The 25535-nt window shown below is 39.2% G+C and overlaps 1 protein-coding gene and 1 pseudogene across 12 annotated transcripts in view; one reads left to right on the forward strand and one right to left on the reverse strand.

The window, feature by feature from the left end:
• The window catches only part of HELZ (helicase with zinc finger), a 175833-nt gene that overhangs the window by 18211 nt on the left and 132087 nt on the right, over positions 1-25535 (forward strand). For 10 of the 12 annotated variants that reach the window (XM_078374466.1, XM_035301579.3, XM_078374468.1 and 7 more), the window contains 4 exons: positions 6284-6511; positions 8826-8862; positions 19846-19970; positions 22188-22244. In XM_078374466.1, the coding sequence (XP_078230592.1) occupies positions 6302-6511; positions 8826-8862; positions 19846-19970; positions 22188-22244 (429 nt within the window). In that variant the 5' untranslated portion in view covers positions 6284-6301. Of the gene's footprint in view, positions 1-6283; positions 6512-8825; positions 8863-19113; positions 19971-22187; positions 22245-25535 lie in introns of all 12 variants that reach the window. The other 2 variants (XM_078374470.1, XM_078374471.1) reach the window with 1 other exon arrangement.
• On the reverse strand, positions 658-1295 carry LOC144582698 (large ribosomal subunit protein eL42-like; annotated as a pseudogene).

Consider the following 25535-nt stretch of genomic DNA (forward strand, 5'->3'; position numbering starts at 1 on the left):
ATTGGCTTAGGGGTGTGTGTGTGTCTGTGTGTGTGTGTTTACATTTTTTAAAATAATCATTAACATTGTGGTTATTAACACCGACATACTTTTTGTAATGCAGAACTATGTTAACCCTGTTTCAGAATTAAAATGGTGATATTTTATTGTCACATTTGGTGCTTTTGGGAGTGCTGGAGTTTGAGTTTTTACTCCATTGGAATAGCATTAGAACCTTAGTTGCTTGTGGGCTCAGAATCTGTCATGGCTAAAAGGAGCTGTCTGACTGCCTGGATTTGAATCCTGCCTCTGTGGTTTATAGTATAACTGGGTAGTGACTTAACTCTGTGCTTCAGTTTCCTTATCTGTGAATGGGAATGATAATCATGATAACAATCTAATATCTACTTAATAGGGTCATTGTGCGGATTAAATTAGATTATGTACATATAATCTTTTTTTTTTTTTTTTGAGACAGAGTCTCGCTCTGTTGTGCAGGCTGGAGTGCAGTGGTGCAATCTGGGCTCACTGCAACCTCTGCCTCCAGAGTTCAAGCGATTCTCTTGCCTCAGCCTCCCGAGAACTGGGACAACAGGTGTGAGCCACAGCACCTGGCCATGTACATAAAACCTTTTCAATGTCTGGCACACAATGAACATTCAGTAGAAACGTGTTGTTGTTGTTGTTGTTATTGTTATTGAAGTAACTTTATACGTTGTTAAAACAAATGCTTTAGGCATATATATGTGTATTTTTTTAAACATAAACTCAAGATTTTATCATCTTCATAATAAAAGAAAAGATGACACTTAGAACTGGATCACTTGGCCCTTTCTCTTCTTATCTCCTCCCAGTTCAAAATGCTTGCATCTTTTAATAGCCAGCATTCTCTTAGATCTGCAGTTGGGCTCAATGCACTCAAGCCTTAGCACAATCTTCTTTGTAGTTTTAGCCTTTTTCTGGAAAATTGGCTTAGCTTGCCCACCATTGCCACTCTACTTCCTGTCATAACACTGCTTTCCCTGGGCATACAGAGAATCCTTGCCCTTCTTGTGTCACTTGGTGGGCTTGGTGCTTGCCACACTTCTTACAGAAAGTCTGGCACGTTTTAGGAATGTTCACCATGTTTGCGTAAGCACTATCGGCACGGAAAGCTAGGCTTATATTTTTAAGACACAGAAGAATCATATATCACACTAAGCCATTTGTCTCCCATGCTCACTTATTTTTTCTCTTTACACTTACTGTTGTTAGTAATAAATAACATGATCATTGTTATTAATAATCGCATATACACTGTTTTACAAGACAATTATCAGCTCATTTGGTACTGATCAGATTATCTATCTAAATTAAGACTGTCTTGGTTCCAACTGCCTGAAATATCAACCTAAACTGACTTAAGCTAGAAAAAAATTTCTTGGCTTACCAAACTTTGAAGTCCAGGCACCGCTAGCTAGAGCTGGATTCAGGGTCAGGTGATGTCATCAGGACTCAGTTTCTCCCTATGAATCAGCTGTGCTTTTTCCTGTATAGATTTCAGTTGCTGACACTGTAAGAAAAATGGCTGCAGTACATTCAACCCCCCTTGGCTTCTCAGAATTTAGATTCAGCTGGAAGGAGCATCAGTTTCTTTCCCAGAAGCCTCAGCAAGTCTCATAGTGTCTCATTGGCTCTTGTAGGGTCATGTGTCCTACCCTGAGCCAATCCCTGTGCTCAGGGCTGTGAGGCTCGGATTGGCCAGTTAGTGTCACATGCCATCCTGCATCCCTGCAGGAGTTAGCTCTTCAGGAACCACATGGTGTAAGAGTTGGGGAGAGGTGAATTCTCAAAGGGAAATTGTGGGCTTTTATTACCAGGAAAGGGAATGAGTATTTGGTGGCAAAACAACTAATGTTCATTGCATGGTATTAGTCTCTTTTTATAGGTCAGCAGCAGATCAGAGGAGTTAGTGGATTTGGGTTAGAGTCTTGGTTTCTGATTTCAGCTTTCTTGCCTGTGAAGTCACATCCCCCAAGTAAATGTTCCTTGTGTTTTATGTTCTTTTGATAAAAGTTTGGATAATTTTTAACAGGAAGAGAAAGAGTCAAGACGGATGTTGTGAACCTTAGCAATGGGTGAATGTGGTGTTCTTCCTACACTGGTGTGCTTAATGTGACTCAGCTTCAGTGACAGCGACTTCCATTACCTGGGCCACTCTGTTCCCATGGGAAAGATCCTTAGAAGACCCAACTTAGTATCTGCCCTTGGGTCTGGCTGTTATGTTCAGGAAGCAGGATCATGTACTATAGATACAGATATGTGGTGTGTATCTGGGAGCTGGTCTTGTTTAGAAGTCCTCCTAGATCTCTCACGGCATATTATCCATAGTTCGTTTTAGCATGGCCTGAGATGTTTTCTCATTTTGACTTTGACAGTTTTGCTTTTATGTTTGAGAAGCCACTTTAGCTTCTTCAGAAGGAGTGAGTATAGTAAGTCATGCTGTTTTCTGACAAACCCGAAAAAGCAACTGAACAGAGCATGCGTTGTATTGAGATCCACACTACAGCTAAGTGACCCTACTGTGATTCAGGTAGACCTTGGAAACTAGTTGTCAGGACTGATTAACAAAGGTAATTGGAGTAGCTCTCCACTTCAGAGGGAAGCATCTGGGTCATAAATTGAGTCATTTCCTCTCAAAGCTCCTGAAATTCATAGTTCTGTCCTTAATCTCTACTTACATATTAATGTTATTGAGATCTCCCTGGCTAATGTGTTTGGTGATTAATGTTGGTAGTGGCCTCTGTGATCATCCCTCATAGCCAGATTTAGGGTTCAGCTAGTCCTTATCAGTGACTTGCAGATATACTTATTTCTCCAATGGCTATTCTTTGCATGATCATTACCAGTGTATTGAGATGGAGAAAACAGGTGAAAATAATTCCTCTGTCAAGTAGGCAAAGTAATTACATAGAATAGTACTTTATTTTCTATACTGTATTGTATGTTGAGGTCAGTAAAGTGCTTTCAGCTTTATATAGGCTGGGTGTGGTGGCTCACGCCTGTTATCTCAGCACTTGGGAGGCCAAAGCAGGATGATCTCTTGAGGCCAAGAGTTTAAGACTAGGATAGACAATGTAGCAAGACCTGGTCTCTACAAAAAATAAAGAAAATTAGCCGGATGTGGTGGCATGCATCTGTAGTTCCAGCTTCTTGGGAGGCTGAGGCAGGAGGATCATTCTGGAATGTGAGTCTGCAGTGAGCTATGATTGCACCACTACATTCCAGCATGGGTTGCACAGCAAGACTCTGTCTCTTAAAAAAAAAAAAGCTTTATATAAAGCAAAAATAAGGAATTTTAGGGACATAATAATAGCTAATACTTACTGAGCACTTATGTCCCAGGCATTCCTTTAAGTACTTTATACATATTATTTCACTTAATCTTACAGTAACCCTAGGAGGTAGGTATTAGTTGTCTTCCCAGTTTAGAGGTGAGCAAGTTGAAATAATCCATGTTAAGCCACTTGCCGCAGGCCATGCAGCTGGAGAGTGGTGCAGCTGGTAAATTCTGAACATAGGTCCTCTGGTTCCCACTCTGTGCTCTGGATCACTGTGCTACACCCATTCCTAAGAAAGATTTTAGCTGGTACGTTATTAGCTTTGCTTTTCTTACTACTACTTTTTGTATTAGTTGTCTAGATGTGTCACTCTGTGGGGTTGGTGCTTGCCAACCCCACAGAGTGACACAGTACAGGAAGGGCAGGGATTCTCTGTACGTCTAGGGCTGGGAATTCTGTAGAGAAGATTTGCTAATTCTAGTGCCTCTGGTTATTGCTGTTATCTGGCAAGCAGTGTATACTTGTCTATATTAGTAGTTGTCAACTAGAGCTGATTTTGCCCTCTCCAGGCAGTTACTGGAGACATATTTGGTTGTTAAAAGTCAGGGGATGTGCTACTTACATCTTTTGGTAGGGACTAGGAGTACTGACTGCTAAATAACCTACAATGCACATAATGGCCCACAGCAAAAAATTACTGCACCCAAAATGTTAATAGCATTGATATTTTATATCTAGACTATATCATCAGATAGTAATTATTTTGTAATGCCACTCTTTGTCTAATGGGCAACATCGCTGTAGTAATACAGACATTATTTTTGACTTTGTTGAATAATTGATTTCACCCAAATCAATATATGTTTGTATGAAAGGCATACATACCAACTATGACTTAAATCCCCTTCAACTAAACTTGGAGTTACAGCCCCCCAAAGGAAAGCTGAGAGAGTTTAAAGGGAAACCAGGTAAAGACCAAGGACACAGTACTCTTTGTTTTTTTGGGGGGGGGTTATCTTAACACAGTTAGATTTCTTTTTTTATATTAAAAGTGTTAATTTAGGCTTGGTGCAGTGGCTTTCTCCTGTAATCCTAGCACTGGGAGGCTGAGGCAGGAGGATCACTTGAGCCCAGGAGTTTGAGACCAGCCTGGGTAACTTAGGGAGACCCTGTCTCTACAAATACATACATACATACAATTTAACTGGACATGGTGGTACATGCCTGTAGTCCCAGCTACTTGAGATACTGCTTTAGGAGGATCCCTTGAACCTGGCATGTCGAGGCTGCAGTAAACAGTGATTGTGCCAGTCCACTAGAGCCTGGGTAACAGAGTGAAACAGAAAAGTGTTAAAATAAAAATTCAAAGTGAGAAAAGTAGAGAATATTATATTGTACCACATGTATAAATCATCAGTATTGAACAAATGCTGACAAATACTGTCGAAGTCCTTTTTGAATACTTCTGATCTCATTCCTTAGCTATTTCTACAGTTTTGGTAGACCACAAAGTTCAAAAGCTGAAGGGGCTTCGACAGATGTCTGTCATCTTGCCTCCTGCCGCTCTCTGTCTGTGGGCTGCCCCCCCCACCCCCCATCTTGTACTGCAGTTTATTGGCCCCAGATGGCTACAGCACTGCTAGGAGGGGGCAGAGCCCATGTGTCATTATCAAAGCCAGGAATGCTGGTGGAAAACATGTAGGCTGGAGGCAGGCAGAAGAGACAAAGAAGTATGGTGAGGCCAGCTGGTTAAGGTGGAAGGTAGGGAAGTGCAGGAGAGAGAGAAAGTAGATGCAGGCACAAAAAGCAATCTGTAAGTTTGACAGAGATGGTCAGCAAAAGTGACTGTTGGGAGCAGTATTGTTAATGTCAGGTCAAAGGAGTTAGGTCTTCTCTGTCCAAGTTTTCTGCTCCTGCCATGAGTGATATAGCTGGGGAGAAACAATGTGTAAACTCCCACTATTTCTTACTTGGACTATTTTAGTGATCTCTTAACTAATGGCAGTGCTTGCCATTTCTTCCCCTATGGCAAGCCTGTGGTTTCTTCTACTTCTAACCAGTTCTTCATAGAGCTGGTAGGACTTATATTTGATAGATTCCTTCCTTATTTAAAAATATTTCATCATGCTGCATTGCCTATGGAATAAAACCCTAGCTTCTTGTCATGGCATTTGAGGTCATTCTTAACCTCTCTTACTCCTGTCATGTACCTTGAGTTTAAGCTGTGTATATTCTCCCCTTGGTGATTTCACTTGAACTCTTCTCTCTGAAAAACTCGCATTTGCTCTCCCTATCATCTGTGTGTTGAACTCCTTTTCACCTTTTCAGTCAGCTCATGCCTTTAGGCAGATGGAATAGGTCTTTTTTTGTAATTGTTCATTTGTGCTTTGCCTCTCTTGCTAGAATCTGAGTTTCCTGAAAGCAGTGATGACATGCCTCATCTTTGCATTCATTGCTGCTAGCACAGGGCCTGGCCCTTGAGAAATGTTTGTTGAATTGAATTAATGGACAGTTCAAACAGTTCCAACCAGTTTTTTAATTGGTGGTTTGAAAGAATCCTGCATGGTATAGATTTTGGTTTTCTGCAGTCATGGTCATAGAACTGTGAGACTGAAATTATGAAACTGAAATTTGGAGGTTTGGATGTAAAATGTTTCTGTCCGTTTGGTTAAAAAAGGGAATCCTTTATGGTTTGTTGTATACTTTGCAGTATTCACAGGCATGTTTCATTTATAAATTTGATATATTGTTGGTACAGTCCTGGTTTATGATTGACATTTTGCCTGAATCTTAGTGAAGACTTCATACAATATCAAAGAGAAGTATAGATTTTGTAGCATCAATAGCTGCTGCTTAGCTGTGACCTTGATCAAAAGGCTAGCTGAGAGTATTCAGATAGATAATTAAGCCAGCTGAGATAGGAATGGGCTAGAATTTATAATTAATAAGTTTTAAAAACCTTCTCTTGTTCTTTCTCTCTGTAGGATTTTTGTCCCTGAGTCATGGAAGACAGAAGAGCTGAAAAGTCATGTGAACAAGCATGTGAATCACTTAAGAGGCAGGACTATGAAATGGCCCTCAAGCACTGCACAGAGGCCCTTCTTTCTCTTGGCCAGTACTCCATGGCAGACTTCACAGGGCCTTGTCCATTGGAAATAGAACGCATCAAAATCGAGAGTCTTCTTTACAGAATTGCCTCATTTTTGCAACTGGTGAGTAAACACTGTCAATAAGCCAGTGCTGAACTATGTAAAATGGCCTTTTTCATTGAGTGGGGACTACACAAACAGCTAATTCTGGGTCAAAGAGATGTGAGTGAAGTGGCTGCTGATTGCTGAATATCTTTGATGGCAAGGTAACTATGCTTTTGAACCTTGTAAATTGTACTGCTGTAGGGCATTTTGGATTATGCACTCACTCAACAAGTATTTATTGAGTATATACTGTGTACTAGACAGTATTCTAGGTTCTTGTTATTTATATTGATAAAAGAGAAAGATACCTTTATGATACTTTTTCTAGTAGGGGAACAGAAAATAAACAATAGACATAAAAAATAAGCACCATAGATTGTTAAAAGGTAGTGACTGCATGAAAAAAGGAGAACAGGGCAGGGGACATTGGGAGTATTGGGGTTAGACATGGGGTTACAATTTTAAATAGAGTGGTCAGGACGGGCCTTATTGAGAAGGTGATAACTGGAGGCAAGCGGGTGAGCCATGTGTAAATCCGGAGGAAGAGCATTGCAGGCAATGAAACAGACCCAGCAGCAGAACATTGCCTGCTGTGCTTGAGGAGCAGCTAGGAGTTAGTGTGGCCTGAGTAGAGTGCTCTCGGTGGAGAGGTGGGAGGACTGGAGTCTGTGGGGCCTGCTGGCTTGTGGAAAGGACTTTGGGTTTTATTCTGTGTGAGTTGGAGAGCTATTGCAGGGCTTTGGGCAGAGGATCGGCGTGATCTAATTCAACAGGAATTGTTTGACTTTTGTGCGGAGAATAAACCGTAAAGGGATAAGCACTGATGCAAGGGAGAGTAGGTTGGAGACTATTAGAATAATCCAGGATGGAGTGGCTCAGATCACAGTGGTAGCAGTGGAGATAGTGAGAAGTAGGATTAGTAAGAAGTGGTATATACATTGAAAGTAGGAGCAATCAGATTTCCTCATGTATTGAGTGCAGGGAATGAGGAGGAGCAGTTGCAGTTACTTACCTCAATTCTTTTTGTCTGAACAATTGGAAGAATGGTGTTTCCTTCAACTGGGGTTAAAAGGCTACAGCTGGGGAGGAAGTTTCTGTGGGGGGAAGGTGGGAGTTCAGTTTTGGACATACCGAGTTTGAGATGTCATTCAGACACCCAGCTGAAGATGCTGAGTAAGATGTCTGATATGCACATGTGGACTTTGGGAGAGAGAGTCATTGAAGAGTGTGGGACAGAAGTGCTGAATGATGTCTTGACCCTGCGCAGAATCACCGAGGGAGTGAGCGTCATAGAGAAGAGGTGAGGACTGAGGGCCGAGTCTTGGGCTGCTATAGTGTCAAGAAGTTGAGGAGCAGAGCAGGAACCAGCAAAGCAACCTAAAGAGCAACCATGAGGAAAGGGGAAAGTGTGAGAGTAACGAGTCCTGGTAGCTGCCTGAAGGAAGGGAGTGTGTCCAAGTGAGAAGATGTTGAATGATGTCAGCAGCTGCCAATAAAGCCGTGAGATTGTGTCTGAGTGGGGACATGTGAATCCGTGTGGGTCCATGTGGATGCAGTGGAGGTCACTGGTGATCTCATGAGCGTGGCTTCCTCGGAGTAGTGGGTAAAAGTCTGCTTAAAAGAGGGCTTAGGAGAGAATTGGAGAAAGGAATTGAAATACATCAACATTGACAACTCTTGAGGAGTTTTGCCACGAAGAGACACCAAAGAAAAAAAAGAAAGGAAAAGCAAAAATAAAAGAAAAAGGAATGGTAGCTAGTCAGAGAGGTAAAGTCAAGGGAAATATTTTTTTAGATGGGAGAAATAACTGTATTTTTATATAGAAATGAGCCAATCAAAGGCAAAAAATTAATCACGTAGGACAAGTCGAAGAGGCTTGCTGGAGTGCTGTGCCTGAGTAGGCGGCTGAGTGGATCTGCACAGGCGTAGGTTGACTTCAGAAAGGAGCACGGGAGTATGTCTGCTAACAGGTAGAAGGAAGACAGAGTGTATGCTGGGAAGTGGGTAGACAGGGTGGTGACAGTCTGAAAATTTTCTTCTGTGGCTTCAGTTTTCTCAGTAAAGCTGTTGGCTGAGGAGGTGCTGGTGAGTTAGGGTTGGAGAAGGTGAGAAGTAGGGGTGGAAGTTCGCGGACTAGGAAGTATACTGCGATGTTTATTTGTAGAGTGCCCTGTAATCCTCAGAGAGCACATGTGTTAGCTTTGCTCTGTGAATATTAAGTTTACATTAATAATTAAACTTTGAAACAAAGCCAAGTTTCCCTTTGATAACATCTCTGATAAAAGCAGCTCTTTGAACTACTTAATTTTTTCTTGTATCTTTTATTTTGCAGAAAAACTATGTGCAAGCTGATGAAGATTGTAGACATGGTATGTTTAAAAATGGGACTCTTTTCAGTTATTTAATTGAGCAATGTTTAAGGTTTGATTTTTTTTTTTTTTTTTTTTTTTTCCCTGGCTAATTTCAAAAGTGATGATAGTATTTAAAAAACCCACCTTACTGTGGTGGCTAGTGACTGATTTGAATGATGACATTTCCGCTAAGCTGGGTGTACATGTGAATATTGCTCTTACTCATGAATGTTTAAGTTCTTACATTGATAATGTGTCCTTTTAAACTTTGTGTGAATAGTTCTAGTCCATAAGGGCCAAAGTTTAAGAAATGTAACTCACATTGAATAAAATGTTGAGCTTAGCTAGATACATTGAAAGGATAGGCCTGTCCCTCTGAAAATGCCTTTTCTTCTTGATCAGAAGATCTTCCTTAGAGAGGAGACGAGCTAGAATGCTTTTTAGTGATTTTTTTTTTTTTTCTCTCCCTCTCTCTCAGACAGAGTTTTGCTCTGTCTCCCAGGCTGGAGTTGGGTGGGGTGATCATGGTTCACTGTTATCCTTTACCTCTCAGGCTCAAGCAGTCCTCCTGCCTCAGCCTCCCAAGTAGTTGGGACTACAGGTGTGCGCTACCACACCCAGCTGATGTTTGTATTTTTTGTAGAAACGAGTTCACCATGTTGCCCAGACTGGTCTTTTACTTCTGGGCTTAAGGGATCTGCCCACCTTGGCCTCCCAAAGTGCTGGGATTACAGGTATGAGCCACCGAGCCTGGCCTCCTAGTTCAGGCAGGAAATTGAGATTAGTAAGATTCTTGCTCTTTGAGTACTTACCGGCATTCTTTTCTTTTGGTTGTTGCTGCTTACTAGAATGATTCTAGGAGTGTGTGGGAGAAGAGTTCATTGTACATTCTCACACACATTTGGTGGAATTGTTTGCAGGGCTCAGTGATTTGAATAATACAGTGTTTCCTTTATCCAGAATTTGGGGATAGTGGTGCTGAGGTATTTAGCATGAGTTAATTTTTTTTTTCTGCTTACCTGTTTGTTTCAACACTTTAAAAAGTATTAGACTGGGCACGCTGGCTCACGCCTGTAATCCCAGTATTTTGGGAGGCCAAGGCAGGTGGATTACTTGAGGTCAGGAGTTTGAAACCAGCCTGGCCAGCATGGCGAAACCTTGTCTCTACTAAAAATACAAAAATTAGCCAGGTGCGATGGTGTGTGCCTGTAGTTCCAGCTACTCGGGAGGCTGAGGCAGGAGAATCGCTTCAACCTGAGAGGCGGAGGCTGCAGTGAGCCAAGATTGCACCACTGCACTCCAACCTGGGTGAAAGAATGAGACTCTGTCTCAAAAAAAAAAAAAAAAAAGGATTAACTATGTTTGCTATAAACCTTACAAAACTATATTACATACTCTTGTGGCCATTGAACATAATTTAACCATTCATTAAAGATTCAGTGACGGCAGAGGTTGCGGTGAGCCAAGATCGTGCCATTGCACTCCAGTCTGGGTAACAACAGCAAAACTCTGTCTCAAAAAAACAAAACAAAACAAAAAAAGAGATTAAGTGATGTCTTTGTGAACCTCATTTCATGGAATTATGTGCTTTGGGAGTTGACTAGAAATTAAGAGATATCCAGTACAATTTTGCTTTAAAAAGAATTCCTGCTATCTATGGGAATTTTAAAATTACAATGAGCAAACAGTAGTAAGTCAAATAATACAGAGGAATATGAAGAAAATAATTTCTCTTTCCTCCATCTGAAGAAATTATTGTTATTCGTTTGCTGTATGAGAAAGGTCTTCTGTGCCTTTCTCCATAGTGACAAACACAGATGTTTATAATACAAAAAGAGGGTTTTCCTTTAAAAATTAAAGTTACAATGTGATCATCACCTAGCACCTTGCTTTCTTACATGTCAATATATCATAATATTGTTCTAAATTTATACACTGGCTCCAATTCCTACTTAATATTCCGTGGTGTGGATATGCTACTATTTATTCAACCATTCCCATATTGATGGGCTTTCAGGTGGTGCTGGTTTTCTGGTTTGTCATTATAAACCATCCTGTAATAAAATGTTATTTCTTATTGTTGCCCTTTTTTCTGTAGGATCGTCTTAAAAGTTGGATTTCTCGGTTAAGGAGTACATATACTGAACAATAATTTTAATAGACACTGTCAGATTACTTTCAGATGCACACACCCACAGTGATATTAGAGACTGCCCAGTCTCTGTAATCTGTCATTGAAACCTCTCAGTGTTGAAATTTTGCCAATCTTGTGTGTCAGAAATACTTCCTCTTTCTTCAGTTTTCATTGCCCTGAGTACTGGTGAAACTGATGCTGTCTTGTTATTTTGGAGATGTACAAACAAAAGTCTTAGAAAGTTCAATGACTTATGAAAAGTCATACAAAGATAAATGCTGAAGGAGCATATGGACAAATGGTGCATTATTCTTTTAATTGTTTTCCTTAGCATTTTAAAATTAGGTGCTATTTCACAACTTTTGAATCACTAAAATATAAATTTAACCAATGCCTAAGATAAAGTTGCTGTCGTGAAATGCGTATATTCTTGTGGTGTTGGTGGAGTATGGAATGGAATGCAGCTTGGTAATATATTCATACCCTTTGACCCACTAATCTCATTTCTGGGATACTATCCTAAGTAAATAATCCAAAAGAGAAAAAAACGTATGCAGAGTGGTGTTCCTTGCAGTGCTGTGTGTAAAAGTGAAAAATAGGTTAGCTTGCAGTAAGGAAGGATTTCATTAATTACATTCTACACATTCCTTGTTCCCCTTTATGTGATAAGAACTTGGAAAATGGTCAGTTTTTAATTAATGCGAAAGCAGTATATACAAAGTCCTTTATTTGAAATAGACATTTGGAAAGATTGGCAGTATTATACATGTATATTGGTAGTTGTAGAATTCTGCTGTTACATGTAATTTTTGTCTTTTTAACTTTTAGTAACATTACTTTTGTGTAAAATGAAATACTATGGTTAGACAGTCAGTAATAAAAAGCAAAATGAGAACCTCAGTCTCTATTATAGTATTTGGTAATGCTAAGATGCTTCTAGGGATTGCCATGGATAGCTCATATCTTAAGCAGCCCAGACTGTTGACTCTTATACAGTTGTAGTCCTTTTTTTTTTTTTTTTTTGAGACATCGTTTTGCACTGTCACCCAGGTCGGAGTGCAGTGGTACAATCTTGGCTCACTGCAACCTCCACCTACTGGGTTCAAGCGATTCTCCTGCCTCAGCCTCCTCAGTAGCTGGGATTACAGGCACCTGCCATTACGCCTGGCTAATTTTTGTATTTTTGTAGAGACAGGGGTTTTACCATGTTGGCCAGGCTGGTTTTGAACTCCTGACCTCAACTGATCCACCCGCCTTGGCCTTACAGTGTAGTTTTGATGTCTGTTCTGTTACTGTCAGGCTATCAGTTTGCTTTCCTTGCAACTCTCAACATGCCTCATGGCAGCTACTCTCCCTCTCTTCTCCATTTGCAGCTTCTGACCTATTGTGGGTTAGGAAAGTAGACTAGTAGTCTTCATCATGGAATTAAAAAACAGTCTTATCCTTTCCTTCTCCTTTCCCCCTTCTCTGTTCCCCCTTCTCCTTTCTCCATTCCCCCTTCCCTCTTTTTCATTCCCGTTCCCCTCCCTTCTTCTTTTGAGACTGAGTTTTGCTCTGTCACTTAGGCTGGAGTGCAGTGGTGCAATCTTGGCTCACTGCAGTCTTTCCCTCCCAGGCTCAAGCAATCCTCCTGCGTACGCCTCCTGAGTAACTGGGATTATAGGCTCCTACTACCATGCCCAGCTAACATTTCTATTTTTAGTAGAGATGAAGTTTCACCATGTTGGCCAGGCTGGTCTCGAACCCCTAACCTCAAGTGATCCGCCTGCCTCAGCCTCCCAAAGTATTGGGATTTACGGTATGAGCCACTGTGCCTGGCCCATTATTTCTTTCTTATTATGAAAAATATAAGACATACAGGAAAGTAGAGAAAATCGTATAATAAACATTCGTATTCTCAAAGCTATGATTGAACAACTAATGTTTTGCCGTATTTATTTTTTCAGAAATATTTAAGAATAATTAAAGACATCACGACATTTACCTCTAAATACTTCAGTATGCCTCTCTAAAAAATAAGACCAAGACTGCATAACCAAAGTATTGTTATTAACATAATAGAATTTATGTAATTCCCTAATAATTCCCTGATCTATCTGAAGTCCAGTCCATAATCAGATTTACCTGTTTTTCTGTCCTCAGTTTTTTTGAATGGCTGGTTTGTTTAAACCAGGAACTGACTTAAGGTTATAAAATTTTAAAGTTGGAATTCTGCTAGAATAAGAGTAAACAGACTCTGAGTTAGGACTCTAGGGCATCTTTTTAAGTTCCTGGGTTTCAGTTCCAAGTTCATTGTTGTATTCTGGATAGTGATGGTTGCCAAGCCAGCAACCACTGGATAAGTAAGGTACTTAAGTCACTTTTGATTATCTGAACATCAGTTGTATTTGGCATAACACAGAAACTTTCATGAAATAATGATTCTATTTTTGCCTTTGACATTGTCATTATATAGGAAACTTAAAATTTTTTACACTAAAAAAATGAATAAGGTAAATGGAGAAAGTAAAATTAAAAGAGAGTAATCTTATCGACTAAGAGTATTGTACCACTTGTAATATGTAGGTTAAACTTAATCATCATAAGCATCAATGGAAGTTTTTTATGAGGCTGTAAGATTTGTAAACCCTAGCTGAGAGTTTTGTTAATGTAAGAAATAATTGTTGCAAACGAAGGGGCTTGGGTCATCTGTTGATATTTATTATTGTGATACTTGGTCTGTGAAGTAAATGATTCAGTAATCGGCAACCCCTGTTAAAGAGGCTGACTGTTAGAAAAGGCAAATTGAAAGAAACACTCTCTCTGGGGGAAGAAGTGATATCTGTAACTCCCTTTCTTCTCAGAAGAATTTATTTGTTTATTTGGAGATGCCATGTCATGGTGTTACCTGGGCTGGAGTTCAGTGAGATTATAGCTCACTACAGCCTTGACATCTGTGCTCAAGTGATTAGCCTCCCAGTAGCTAGGACAAGGGAGTATGCACCAGTGTGCTTGATTCATTTTTGTTTTATATGTTTTTGGTAGAGATGGGGTTTTGCTTTGTTCTCCAGGCTGGTCTTGAGTGATCTAGGCTTCAAGGGACCCTTTTGCCTCATCCTCCCAAAGTGCTGGGATTATAGGTGTGAGCCTCTGCACCTGGCTCTCAGAAGAGTTTTAGCCTTCAGAAATTTTAATTAAATAGTTTCCATGGTAATTAAACATTTTTTTGAAAAAATATTTAGTGAATAGGATAATGTTATTTATTTAGAATTATCTCAGGGTTGGGCCCTCTGATACATTTTATTTAGTCAAATTGTATTATCATTCCAGTTTTACAGACGAGCAAACAGACTTTGTGATATTAAGTTACTTGTTTAAGAGTGCAGAGCTGGTCCAGAGTGGAACTGTGGTTTTGAACTGAAGTCCTTCTGATCTGAAAGGGCATGCTGCTTCTCTTTATCCTCAACTACTGCTTGTATATGTTTCAGCGTTTTGCAGACGTTTACATCTCCTTTAGCATAACAGACTTGGAAAACAGGCACAAAAAGAGCTGTATTAAATTGAGCCTCAGGATCACTTAAATAATTATAATATTAGTGTAGTGGACACAAGAATTTCAGTATTTAAGCTCCTGAGTTCTTCTATACAATGTGTGTGTTTTTTTAATTACCCAGGCTTTTAAAATAGGGATGCAGTTCAACAACATTCCTCCCTCCCTCTCTCCCTCGCTCCCTCTCTACTTCCTTCCCTTCTTCCCTTCTTCCCTCCTTCCCTCCTTTCCTCCTTCCTTCCTTTTGGGACGGAGTCTCACAGTCACCCAGGCTGGAGTACAATGGTGTGATCACAGCTCACCTCAACTTTGCCAACCTCCTGGGTCTCAGGTGATCCTCCCACCCTAGCTTCCCAAGTAGCTAGGACTACAGGCATGTGCCACCACAACCAGCAAATTTTTGTATTATTTATTTTTTTGTAGAAATAGTGTCTTGCCATGTTGTCCAGGCTGGTCTTGACCTACTGGGCTCAAGCAGTCTTCCTACCTCAGCCTCCCAAAGTGTTGGGATTATAGATGTGAGCCACTGCACCCAGCCTCAACAACATGTCTTGATTCATTGTTTGTTAGATCCAGTTATATTACCTGTTTTTTTTTTTTTAAATAATATATGTAAGTGCTTTATTTATTTTAAACTCTTTATTCTGAAATAATTATAGGTTTACAGGAAGTGGCAAAAATAGTACAGAGGGGTCCCATGTACCCTTCACCGAACATCTTACATAATTCTAGCTCCAAATCAAAACCACGAAGTTAACATTACTACAGGAGTGTGGGTATTCGATGCCATTTGATCATGTGTGGATTGATTTAACCACCAACACAATTAAGATCCAGAGCTGCTCCATCATTGTGAACATCTTGTGCTGCCTTTACAATTTTTTTTTTTAAACCTTCTGTTTTTGTTGTTTCTTTCTCAGGAAGTGTACTACTCCTTTACAGTCACACTCACCCACCCTTCCCTACTACCATTCCTAAACCTTGGCAACCACTAATCTGTTCTTCATCTCTCTAATGTTCCACTTTGAGAATGTTATAGAAATGGAATCATATAGCATATGACCTTTCCAATGGCTTTTTTCACTTACCACGATCCTCTTGAGATCCATTCATGCTGCTTGTTTTGTTTTTTTGAGATAGAGTCTTGCTCTGTCACCCAGGCTGGAGTGCAGTGGGGTGATCTCAGCTCACTGCACCCTCTGCCTCCTGGGTACAAGCAGTCAGCCTCCCAAGAAGCTAGGGCATGTGCCACCATGTCTGGCTAATTTTTGTATTTGTGGTAAGACGGGGTTTTGCCATGTTGATCAGGCTGATCTCAAACTCCTGGCCTCAGATGATCTTCATGCTTCAGCCTCCCAAAGTGCTGGGATTACAGGCTTGGCCTTTATTTTCATTTTAAATTCAGTTTCTGAAGTGTTAGTTCTGAGAGCATGATTACATCTAAGCAATGAGTCATTTTATTTAATTACTGACTAAAGGATTTAGTTTATATGGCAATGAAAAAAATTTTCAGGAAAGTTTTTGGAAAAAATACCTTGATTAGGTGAAGCTCTTCAATAAAACACTTCAGAAATAACTAAGGATTTGATAAAAGAAGTAACCTAGAACAGGCACAGTGGCTCACACCTGTAATCCCAGCACTTTGGGAGGCTGAGGCGAGTGGATCACCTGAGGTTAGGTGTTTAAGACTAGCCCAGCCAACATGGTAAAACCAGTCTCTGCTAAAAAATACTAAAATCAACCGAGTGTGACAGGTGACACGTGCCTGTAATCCCAGCTACTGGAGAGGCTGAAGTGAGAGAATTGCTTGAACTGGGGAGGCTGCAGTTGTAGTGAGCCGAAATCATGCCACTGCACTCCAGCTTGGGTGACAGAGTGAGACTCCATCTCAAAAAAAAAAAGGGCTGGACACAGTGGTTTACACCACCTGTAATCCCAGCACTTTGGGAGGCCAAAGCAGGTGGATCATCTGAGGTCAGGAGTTTGAGACCAACCTGACCAACACAGAGAAACCCTGTCTCTACTAAAAATACAAAATTAGCTGGGCGTGATGGCATATTCCTGTAATCCCAGTTACTCGAGAGGCTGAGGCAGGAGAATTGCTTGAACCTAGGAGGCGGAGATTGCAGTGAGCTGAGATTACCATTGCACTCCATCCTGGGAAACAAGAGTGAAACTTCGTCTCAAAAAAAGGAAAAGAAATAACCTAGTATGGTCATATTACTGAAGACAATAGAGAATAATCAGCATTTACGATAAGCTTGTTTTAAGATTACTTTCCTTATTGTAGGTAATTGTTTAAAAGCAAGGGGAATTGCATTTTAATTGTTAATCCTTGCCTTGTGATAGCCAGAGGCTGTCGAACCCCAACAAAGACAGATTTTGCAACAACAGTTGAATGGAATATTACTCCTTTAAGATTACTCAGTTTCTAGTCCAAAACATTCTAAGTAAGACATTTCAAGTGTTAGAAAATATCACAAAAAGTTGTGAATGAAAGGGGGTGGTGACTTGGATGCAGATATACAGCAAGCTGACAGAAGTCCTCCTTTGTACCTCCTAGTGAACAGAGAGGAACAATTCAGTTTGAGAACAGTTATATGCTCGCAGTAGAATCTTACACATAGTTGATGGGAAGGAGCTGTAACTTGTTTATAATTGTTCAAGATTAGATTGTTAATGACATCTCTTTTGGCAAGTTCAATTATTATAGCTGAGACAAGTTTAATAATACAATAGGCCATACGTTTTATTTTTCCCAAGCCTTTTCAGAATAATAAAGATAATAAGGAACTAGATTGGCAGCATTGCAGTTTAATTTTGTTATATGATACAGTAGCAGGAGAGGTTTTTATCTATAATTATTGACTATTTGTATGCCATAGTTTTTCACATGGGATCCTCCCATACATAAATCAACCTGTATGTAAGGGAAACAGGAAGAAAGTGTATCAGTACTGCTTCTTGTCTGAAAAAGAGATAGAAAAAAGGCGAACATAAATGTGATAAATATTAAGATATTCTTATAGCAATGTAATGGAAGAAACTTTGCAAAATGAAATTCAGCAAATACCTTGTAAAAACCAAAGATCTATGAAATGTGTTTTTAAAATATTATGTGATTTAATACTCTTTAAGTATGACATCATCATAAGAGGTTGAAATATTCTTAGACTTTTTCATTCCCCCAAACATTTTTCAGCTCTTGACAACTAGTTTCTTAATATCCTAGTTACTAAAAATGAACTAGGATATTTCCTCAGCAGTGCTCAGGACTGCTGTAAAATTTTTAGAAGGGGAAGGTAATATGTAGGGAACTCTTATACAGGAGGCTGCTAGATACTTTTATAATTAACGTAATTAATCTTTACCACAACCTTATGAAGTAGCTGCTGTCACCTCCATTTTATAGGGGAGGAAATAGGCTTAGCAGTCTAACTCATCCATACCTTAGTAGGAGTGTCATTTTTCTTCAGAATAATTTTTTTTTTTGAGACAGAGTTTCACTGTTGTCTGCCCAGGCTGGAGTGCAATGGTGTGATCTTGGCTCACTGCAATCTCTGCCTCCTGGGTTCAAGCGATTCTCCTGCCTCAGCCTCTTGAGTAGCTGGGATGACACGTGCCTGCTACCATGCCCGCTAATTTTTGTATTTTCAGTAGAGATGGGGTTTTAACATGTTGGCCAGGCTGGTCTGAACTCCTTATCTCAGGTGATCTGCCTGTCTCGGCTTCCCAAAATGCTGGGATTACAGGTGTCAACCACCATGCCTAGCAAGAGCATTTAACTTGTATTATCTCATTTAATCTTTAATGGCAAATTTATACATGTTTCTTTTTGCAGATGGCCACACTGAGGGTCAGATAAAGTAACTTGCCCAATGTCAGATTTGAATAGTTTTAGGAATAGTAAGATCTGAGGGAGATGAATACTTACCTTGGAACTAGACACTTCAGACGTTCTTAATGATATCTTATTGGAGTATTTCACTTAATTGAAACTATCTAGTGACTGTTGAGAAGTTGCGTGATCTGTAATATGGATGAATTGAAACAACAGGTTTGCCCAAACTAAAAATAATTGAATAAAACCCTGTTAAATACAGAAAGACTGCAACTTTCAATTTAGTAATCTGATTCAATAAAGGATATATGTAAAATATTTTTATTACAGTGTTATTTTTAATAGTTAATTGGAATTATTATCTTGCAAAGGAAGTGTTAAATTGATGTGTCTACTCGATAGAACATTATATAGCCAACAAAATGATAAATATAAGCACCCTGATCACATGGAAAATACTGAACATGCTGAGGGCAAAAAAAATACAAACTTAAGTTGGCATCAGTTACAGTCATATAAAAATTAGGTGAATATTGATCAGAATTGGCAAAAATGAATAAATGAAAACTTTGGTGAGATTATGATGAACTTTTTTGTAGAATGTTATTAGTTTTATAATGTTTGTGTAATAAATCAATATGAGAAGATATATTCATAACAAAAATATTAACAGATCCAGTGGACTTTAAATATATGGTATGTTATATTGTATTTAAAACATTTCCTTGGAAATAATTAAAATAATTTCTAAAATTTTTTTTTCAGCAAATTATTTTCTTGCAAAGGAAGCTAAAGTATGTATAAACTAATAATAGAACCTTGGACTTAGCAATGCAGAGGAGGATACAGATTGCTCTACTAGTTGAACCATTAGCAGTTGCTGTGAGAAATCATCTCAGATGACATGGCATAAAAATGAATATATTCCGTTTCATTAGAAATATGATCCTCATGATTGTATTAGGTTAAATCTGCAAACCATTGCAAACAATTTGGGTAGTATTTTCTGTGGCCACTAGACAATTGGATTCTTAGTAAATCTTGTTGGATTTGATAAAGACTAATTCTTAATTGCTTAGGAATATCTAGTTGAGATTTGCAGTTTCTATTCTTATTCATTTTAATGGCACCTGGTTTTATGCTACTGTAAAAAACGTTAGAACTTTATTCCGCTAAGTCTGTAATTTAAAAACCCTCATTCACCCAGAATTCATAGCTTGAACAGTATTTTCCCCTCAAGAGCTTTAGGATTGATTCTCCTTGTGATTTTGATCTCAACTGGTTGTAAGTTCGGTATGTTCATGGCCACAGGTTTTTTCTTGTCCTTAAATGCCTGTTTTGGACAGTACAGAAACACCACTGCTTCTCTCTAGTATTGAAGTAACTTTTTTAGGATATAAAATGCCATGCATGTGATAGATAGTGTGTTAATATTATAATCAAGAAAAATGTGTATTAAATGCCATGTGGTTAATGATGGCTACTCTTTCATGGCAGTGCTGGGAGAAGGACTGGCTAAGGGAGATGATGCCTTCCGGGCAGTGCTTTGCTGCATGCAGCTGAAAGGGAATCTTCAACTTGTATCCACCATTCTTGCCAAGTCACTGACAGGAGAGTTCCTGGTATGTTGATAAGCTCTAATTTTGAATGCCTGAAAACATATTTTTATTTGATTTCTTAGGTATATTGTGGGGAAAAAAGTGTATTTTTTTCTCTTAGTTCTTCCTATCAGAAAGCAAAATTCATGAGGATCTTGAGACAAGGTCTCAGTCTGTTGCCTAGGCTGAGTGAAGTGGTGTGATCACGGCTCGTTGCAGCGTTAACCTCCTGGGCTCCAGCAATCCTCTTGCCTCAGCCTTTTGAGTAGCTGGGACTACAGATGCGCACCACCATCCCTGCTAATTTTTGATTTTTTGTAGAAATGAGGTCTTACCATGTTGCCCAGGCTGGTCTTGAACTCCTGGGCTCAAGCGATCCTCTCTCCTTGGCCTTCCAAAATTCTGGGATTATAGGCATGCACCACCATGCTCGGCTAATTTTGTATTTGTAGTAGAGATGGGTTTCTCGGTGTTGGTCAGGCTGGTCTCAGACTCCCGACCTCAAGTGATCCACCCGCCTCAGCCTCCTAAAGTGCTGGGATTACAGATGTGAGCCACCGCACCTGGCCAGCATTTGATTTTTTTAAGTGACAGGATCTTGCTGTATTGTTGAGGCTGGAGTGCAGTGGCTAGTCATGGGGTGATCTTAGTGCACTACAGCTTTGAACTCTTCTGCTCAAGTGATCTTGTTTAAACCTCCTCAATAGCTAGGACAATAGGCCAGGCATGTGCCAACATGCTCAGCACTATATTTAATTTTTTGGCTTTTTCTGCTGAGATAGTTGAAAGGCTACTTTTTGAAACTTTGGAATTGTTAATCTATAGAAAGTGGAACAAAAGATATATGATCTTTTTTTTTTTAACCAATTGGTAACTTATGAAATCTGTTGATAATTTTCAAGAATCATAATGAAAAACAATGTTGATAATTTTCAAGAACCATAATAAAAAAAATACTTTGCTCTGCTGTGTAAATTCCCTATATTTTGCCTATTCTTCTGAATTGATATAGATGATACAATTATAGGACAGATTTGTGTTTTTACTGAAAATATTAAATAAATACATTTGGTTTGAAAAAAGAAGGTAGGAGGCTGGGCGCAGTGGCTCATGTCTGTAATCCCAGCACTTTGGGAGGCTGAGGCGGGTGAAACACTGGAGGTTAGAAGTTCGAGACCAGCCTGACCAACATGGAGAACAGTGTCTCTACTAAAAATACAAAATTAACCAGGCATGGTAGCAAATGCTTGTAATCCCAACTATTGAGGAGACTGAGGCAAGAGAATCGCTTGAACCCGGGAGGCAGAGTTGCAGTGAGCCGAGGTCACGCCATTTCACTCCAGCCTGGGCAACAAGAGTGAAACTCCGTCTCAAATTAAAAAAAAACAAACAAGAAGTTAGGAAAGTACTTGGTATATTGTTGAGTGTAATGTATTGGCCTATCTCAGGATAATTATTTTCTAAGGAATTATTGTGCAGTGAATTGTTTAATTATGTTTAAGTTGAGCAAGTATCTTTTGATTTTACCAGATTCAGAAATGAACTTAAAAGCTAAAATGTAGTAGCATAGAGAAATTATATAGCTATATAGTTCTAAATAGATAATAAAGGAATATATCTTTGTTATTAAGATAATTTTATCATTAAAGGGCTTTTCTGTATAAGTTTATTACAATTTTACCTGTTTTAGTAAAAAGTAACTTGCTTTTAAATCTCAAACTAGTAAAAAGTAATTTGCTTTTAAATGTCAAATGAAATTTAGATTTCAGAAAAGTATTTTCCTTCAATAGTTGTATTAAAGAGACATTTTTAAAGTGGTGTGAACAGCTTATATGAATCTTTCTGAATCATGGCTGAATTCACCATTTTGTACATATAAGCTTATTAGGGAAAAGGTTAAAAACAGTTACAGGTTATTTTCATTTTCATTATGCTATCTTGCTTTACAGTGGTACTGTTATTAAAATTTTCTTGACTTAATTTTACTTAATGTAAGGTGAATACAGTGGTTTTACTTACCAGGACAGGCACTCTGTATAGTTTTTCCTGTTAACCTTTTTAACTTTCCTCATAGATAGATGTGTTGCTTTGTTATTATGGTTAATGGTAGTAGTGATGAGGGTTGAGATAACATTTTTTAAAAAAATAAACTTCAGAAACAACAGAGGAATTGAGCTAAGTTGCCATAGTAAAGAACTAATATGCAAATTGTTTTTTCTTTTTTTTAATTCACCCTTTCAGAATGGGATGGTAACAAAGGATTTGACAAGACTAAAAACACTTCTGTCAGAAACAGAGGTAAGACCATTTCAGTGGATCTATTTGGAAGAGTTTGACTCAATCTGGCTAGTAAGCATTATGTATTAAAATTTGGAAAACCACTGTGGCATCAGTCAAGAAGGCAAGGCTGTGAAGGTGGCGTAGTGGGGCCTTCTCTTGTAACGCCCTGTAACCCAAAGTCTTGTCCTTGGAACACTGCTTCTTCACATGGCTCCTCTGTGTGCCAGGCTTCTGTCCTCTGCCTAGTGGACAGAACTGATGTCTTATTAGCTGTCTCTGAACAACAAATGGGAAGATGATTAGGGAATTTTAATTTTTGACTACTTCTGGCTACTAGAAAACGAAATGCCGTCATTAAAAATGAGATACCCCTCAAGCCTTACTTATTTATTATTTATTTGTTTAAGATGGGATCTCACTCTGTTACCTAGGTTGGAGTGCAGTGGCGTGATCCTGGCTCACTGCAGCTGAGACCTCCCTCAGCTCAGGTGATCCTCCCACCTCAGCCTCCTGAGGTGCACTCCACCACTTGGCTAAGTTTTTTATTTTTAATTTTTGGTAGAGATGGAGTTCTGCCATGTTGCCCAGGCTAGTCTCCTGGGCTCAAGTGATCTGTCTGCCTCTGTCTCTCAAAGCGCTGCAGTTACAGGCATAAGCCACCATGCCAGGCCTTCCTTTTGTATTTTTTAAAGCAACTGACAGAAGTCTGTGCCTTAAGAACTGTCTTTAAGGAATAGTTTAGGAGATGGAAATAATGTGTATCAGGGTAAATAGTGAACAAAAAAGTGCTCCAGTGAAGGACTTGGAGGACACATGGAAGGCCAGGGACAACAGTGGCATGTAAAAGGCCCCTAGCTTTGTAAGTCTCAAATTTCCTTTCTTCATATAGGCATATAAAAGTATTTTTATTTTTAGATGTCCTATTTAAAAAATAGCCATTTAATCAGCTTTTGTCCTAAGTGGAAGCCCACATAAAGTGATTAATTGGCTTATTTATTCAAGAATTGAGCACTTCCTATGTGCTAGGTACTATGCTCATTGCTGGGGTACAGCACTGAACATGGTTCTTGTCCTCTTGGAGATTAAAGTTTTAGGTAGGAGATAGACAACAGATAAATAAATTAAACAACTGTAGGTGTAATTCACAGAGAGGCAGGTGGTATGAGGGAAAAGAATAAACTCTTCTGCTGGAAAAATCGCTGGATTTGGTGGCTAGGGACTGAGATAGTGAAGAGCTGAGAGTTGAGAAGGTGCTTGTCTCATGGAGAGTGAGGTGGAGGGCATTTCAGACAGACAGAGGGGATTGCAGAGATCCTGGTGTCAACCTTGACCTCCTGTGGATTTCCTTTTCCATTGCAGATCTACATCCTATTGCATGTAAGGCCACAAATATCACTTGACTCTTTTTTTGTGACTATACTTTTGGAAGAAGTGACTTAAGTTTTTGTAATTTTTTCTCTATCTAACTAGAGTAGTAGTCTTTTTGGTTAGTGAACTGATATTATTAAAAGATAACCATTTAGGAAAAGCCAACAAATAATACTACGCTTATTTATTATTGCACATAACACTTTTAAAAATAGCAACAATTTGTTATTTAAAGATTGGGCTTAGCTGGTATTTAACTTGTAAATGCTAATGGATGAGAATAAAGACCTGGAACTAATGGCTGATTTATAAAAACAAAAACAAGTATTCTTTAGTGAACATTCTTTAGTAAAATTGAACATATCTGATTCGTAGATTGGATGCTGAATTTACAGTGCTAGCAGTGTAATCTTTGGCTGTTTTTCCTGAAGGTGTCAGTAAAGATTGATGATGATAAATGTAGCCTTTTAGTTTTGGAGTGTGAGCACATAAAGAGTGTTTAAAAAACAAACACAACACTTTGGAACCTAAAAGCCAGGACGGCTAAATACTTAGCCAGGCTGGGTGCCTTACTTTACCAGCTCTCTGCTGAGCATGTGCTGCTCCGCACATCCCCCTGAGACTGAGAGCTGCAGTGTCAGCACAGGCCCACGCGGGTCCTTACTGATCCTGACAGGCACTGACTGCTGAAATGCACCGCGTGGTGTTTTCTCCAAAAGTTATAGTGTTTTAGACTTTACTTTATGGCCATAACATTTTAATAATGTTTACTAAACATCTTTATTCCCACTATTTTTCTTGCATATTTGGTAAATTTATTTTGATAGGTTTTAAAAAGGAGATACTTTAACATTTTCATACTTGCAGTTAATTTTTAGCTTATCTATTTATATATGTTATGTAAATAAAATCTTTTTTTTTTTTGAGACGGAGTTTCCCTCTTGCTCACCGCAACCTCCGCCTCCTGGGTTCAAGCAATTCTCCTGCCTCAGCCTCCCGAGTAGCTGGGACTACCGGCGCGCACCACCATGCCCAGCTAATTTTTGTATTTTTAGTAGGGACGGGGTTTCACATTGTTGACCAGGATGGTTTTGATCTCTTGACCTCGTGATCCACCCACCTCGGCCTCCCAAAGTGCTGGGATTATAGATAGGCGTGAGCCACCGCGCACGGCCCAATATAAAATCATTTTTAAGGGCTAGTTTGTGACAGTGGTAGACCTTGCTTGGAGAATTTAAAGAGATCTTTTAATGGCTTCTTTTTTTTCAGCAGCATAGAATGCTTATAATATGAATAATTCCTCCTGATTTATTTGTTAGTCTGTGTATTCTTTTATGCAGCCCTTCATTTTACAAAAAATAATGGGTTGCCTTTAAAAACCCTTAGTAAGCTCTTGACTGATAATCAGAAGGCATTTTCCTGTGGAAACAGTATTACAGTGTTTAGTTCAAGCCCAACCTAAAAAGTACAATTTAATCAACCACATATAAATTATAGTGATAGTATTGTTTCATTTATACCCAGTTAGCATTCATGACATTCTTTCTATGGTACAAGATATTCCAAATTTCATCTTGGGGTACTGTTTCCTTCTTCTGATCCAGTTAAACATTTACTGAGCACCTGTGCTGTTCAAGGCTCTGGAAAGCAGAGATGTCATGAGAAGCAATCTGGCAGGTCAGTCAGAGATGCACATAGCTAATGTGCACACAGGGCAGCCTGCGATCAGTAAGGCTATCACAAAATACATGCAGGGAAAGGCAAAAACTCTGCAGGGAAATCAGGGGGACAGACATATGAGAACTGAGTTTAAAGGATAGGGATAGCCAAGTGTATTAGTCTCTTTTCACGCTGCTAATAAAGACCTACCTGAGACTGAGTAATTTATAAAAGAAAGAGGTAATGGGGACTCACAGTTCCATGTGGCAGGGGAAGCCTCAC

The sequence above is a fragment of the Callithrix jacchus genome, chromosome 5 (genome assembly GCF_049354715.1).
Source record: "Callithrix jacchus isolate 240 chromosome 5, calJac240_pri, whole genome shotgun sequence".
Taxonomy (NCBI): domain Eukaryota; kingdom Metazoa; phylum Chordata; class Mammalia; order Primates; family Cebidae; genus Callithrix; species Callithrix jacchus.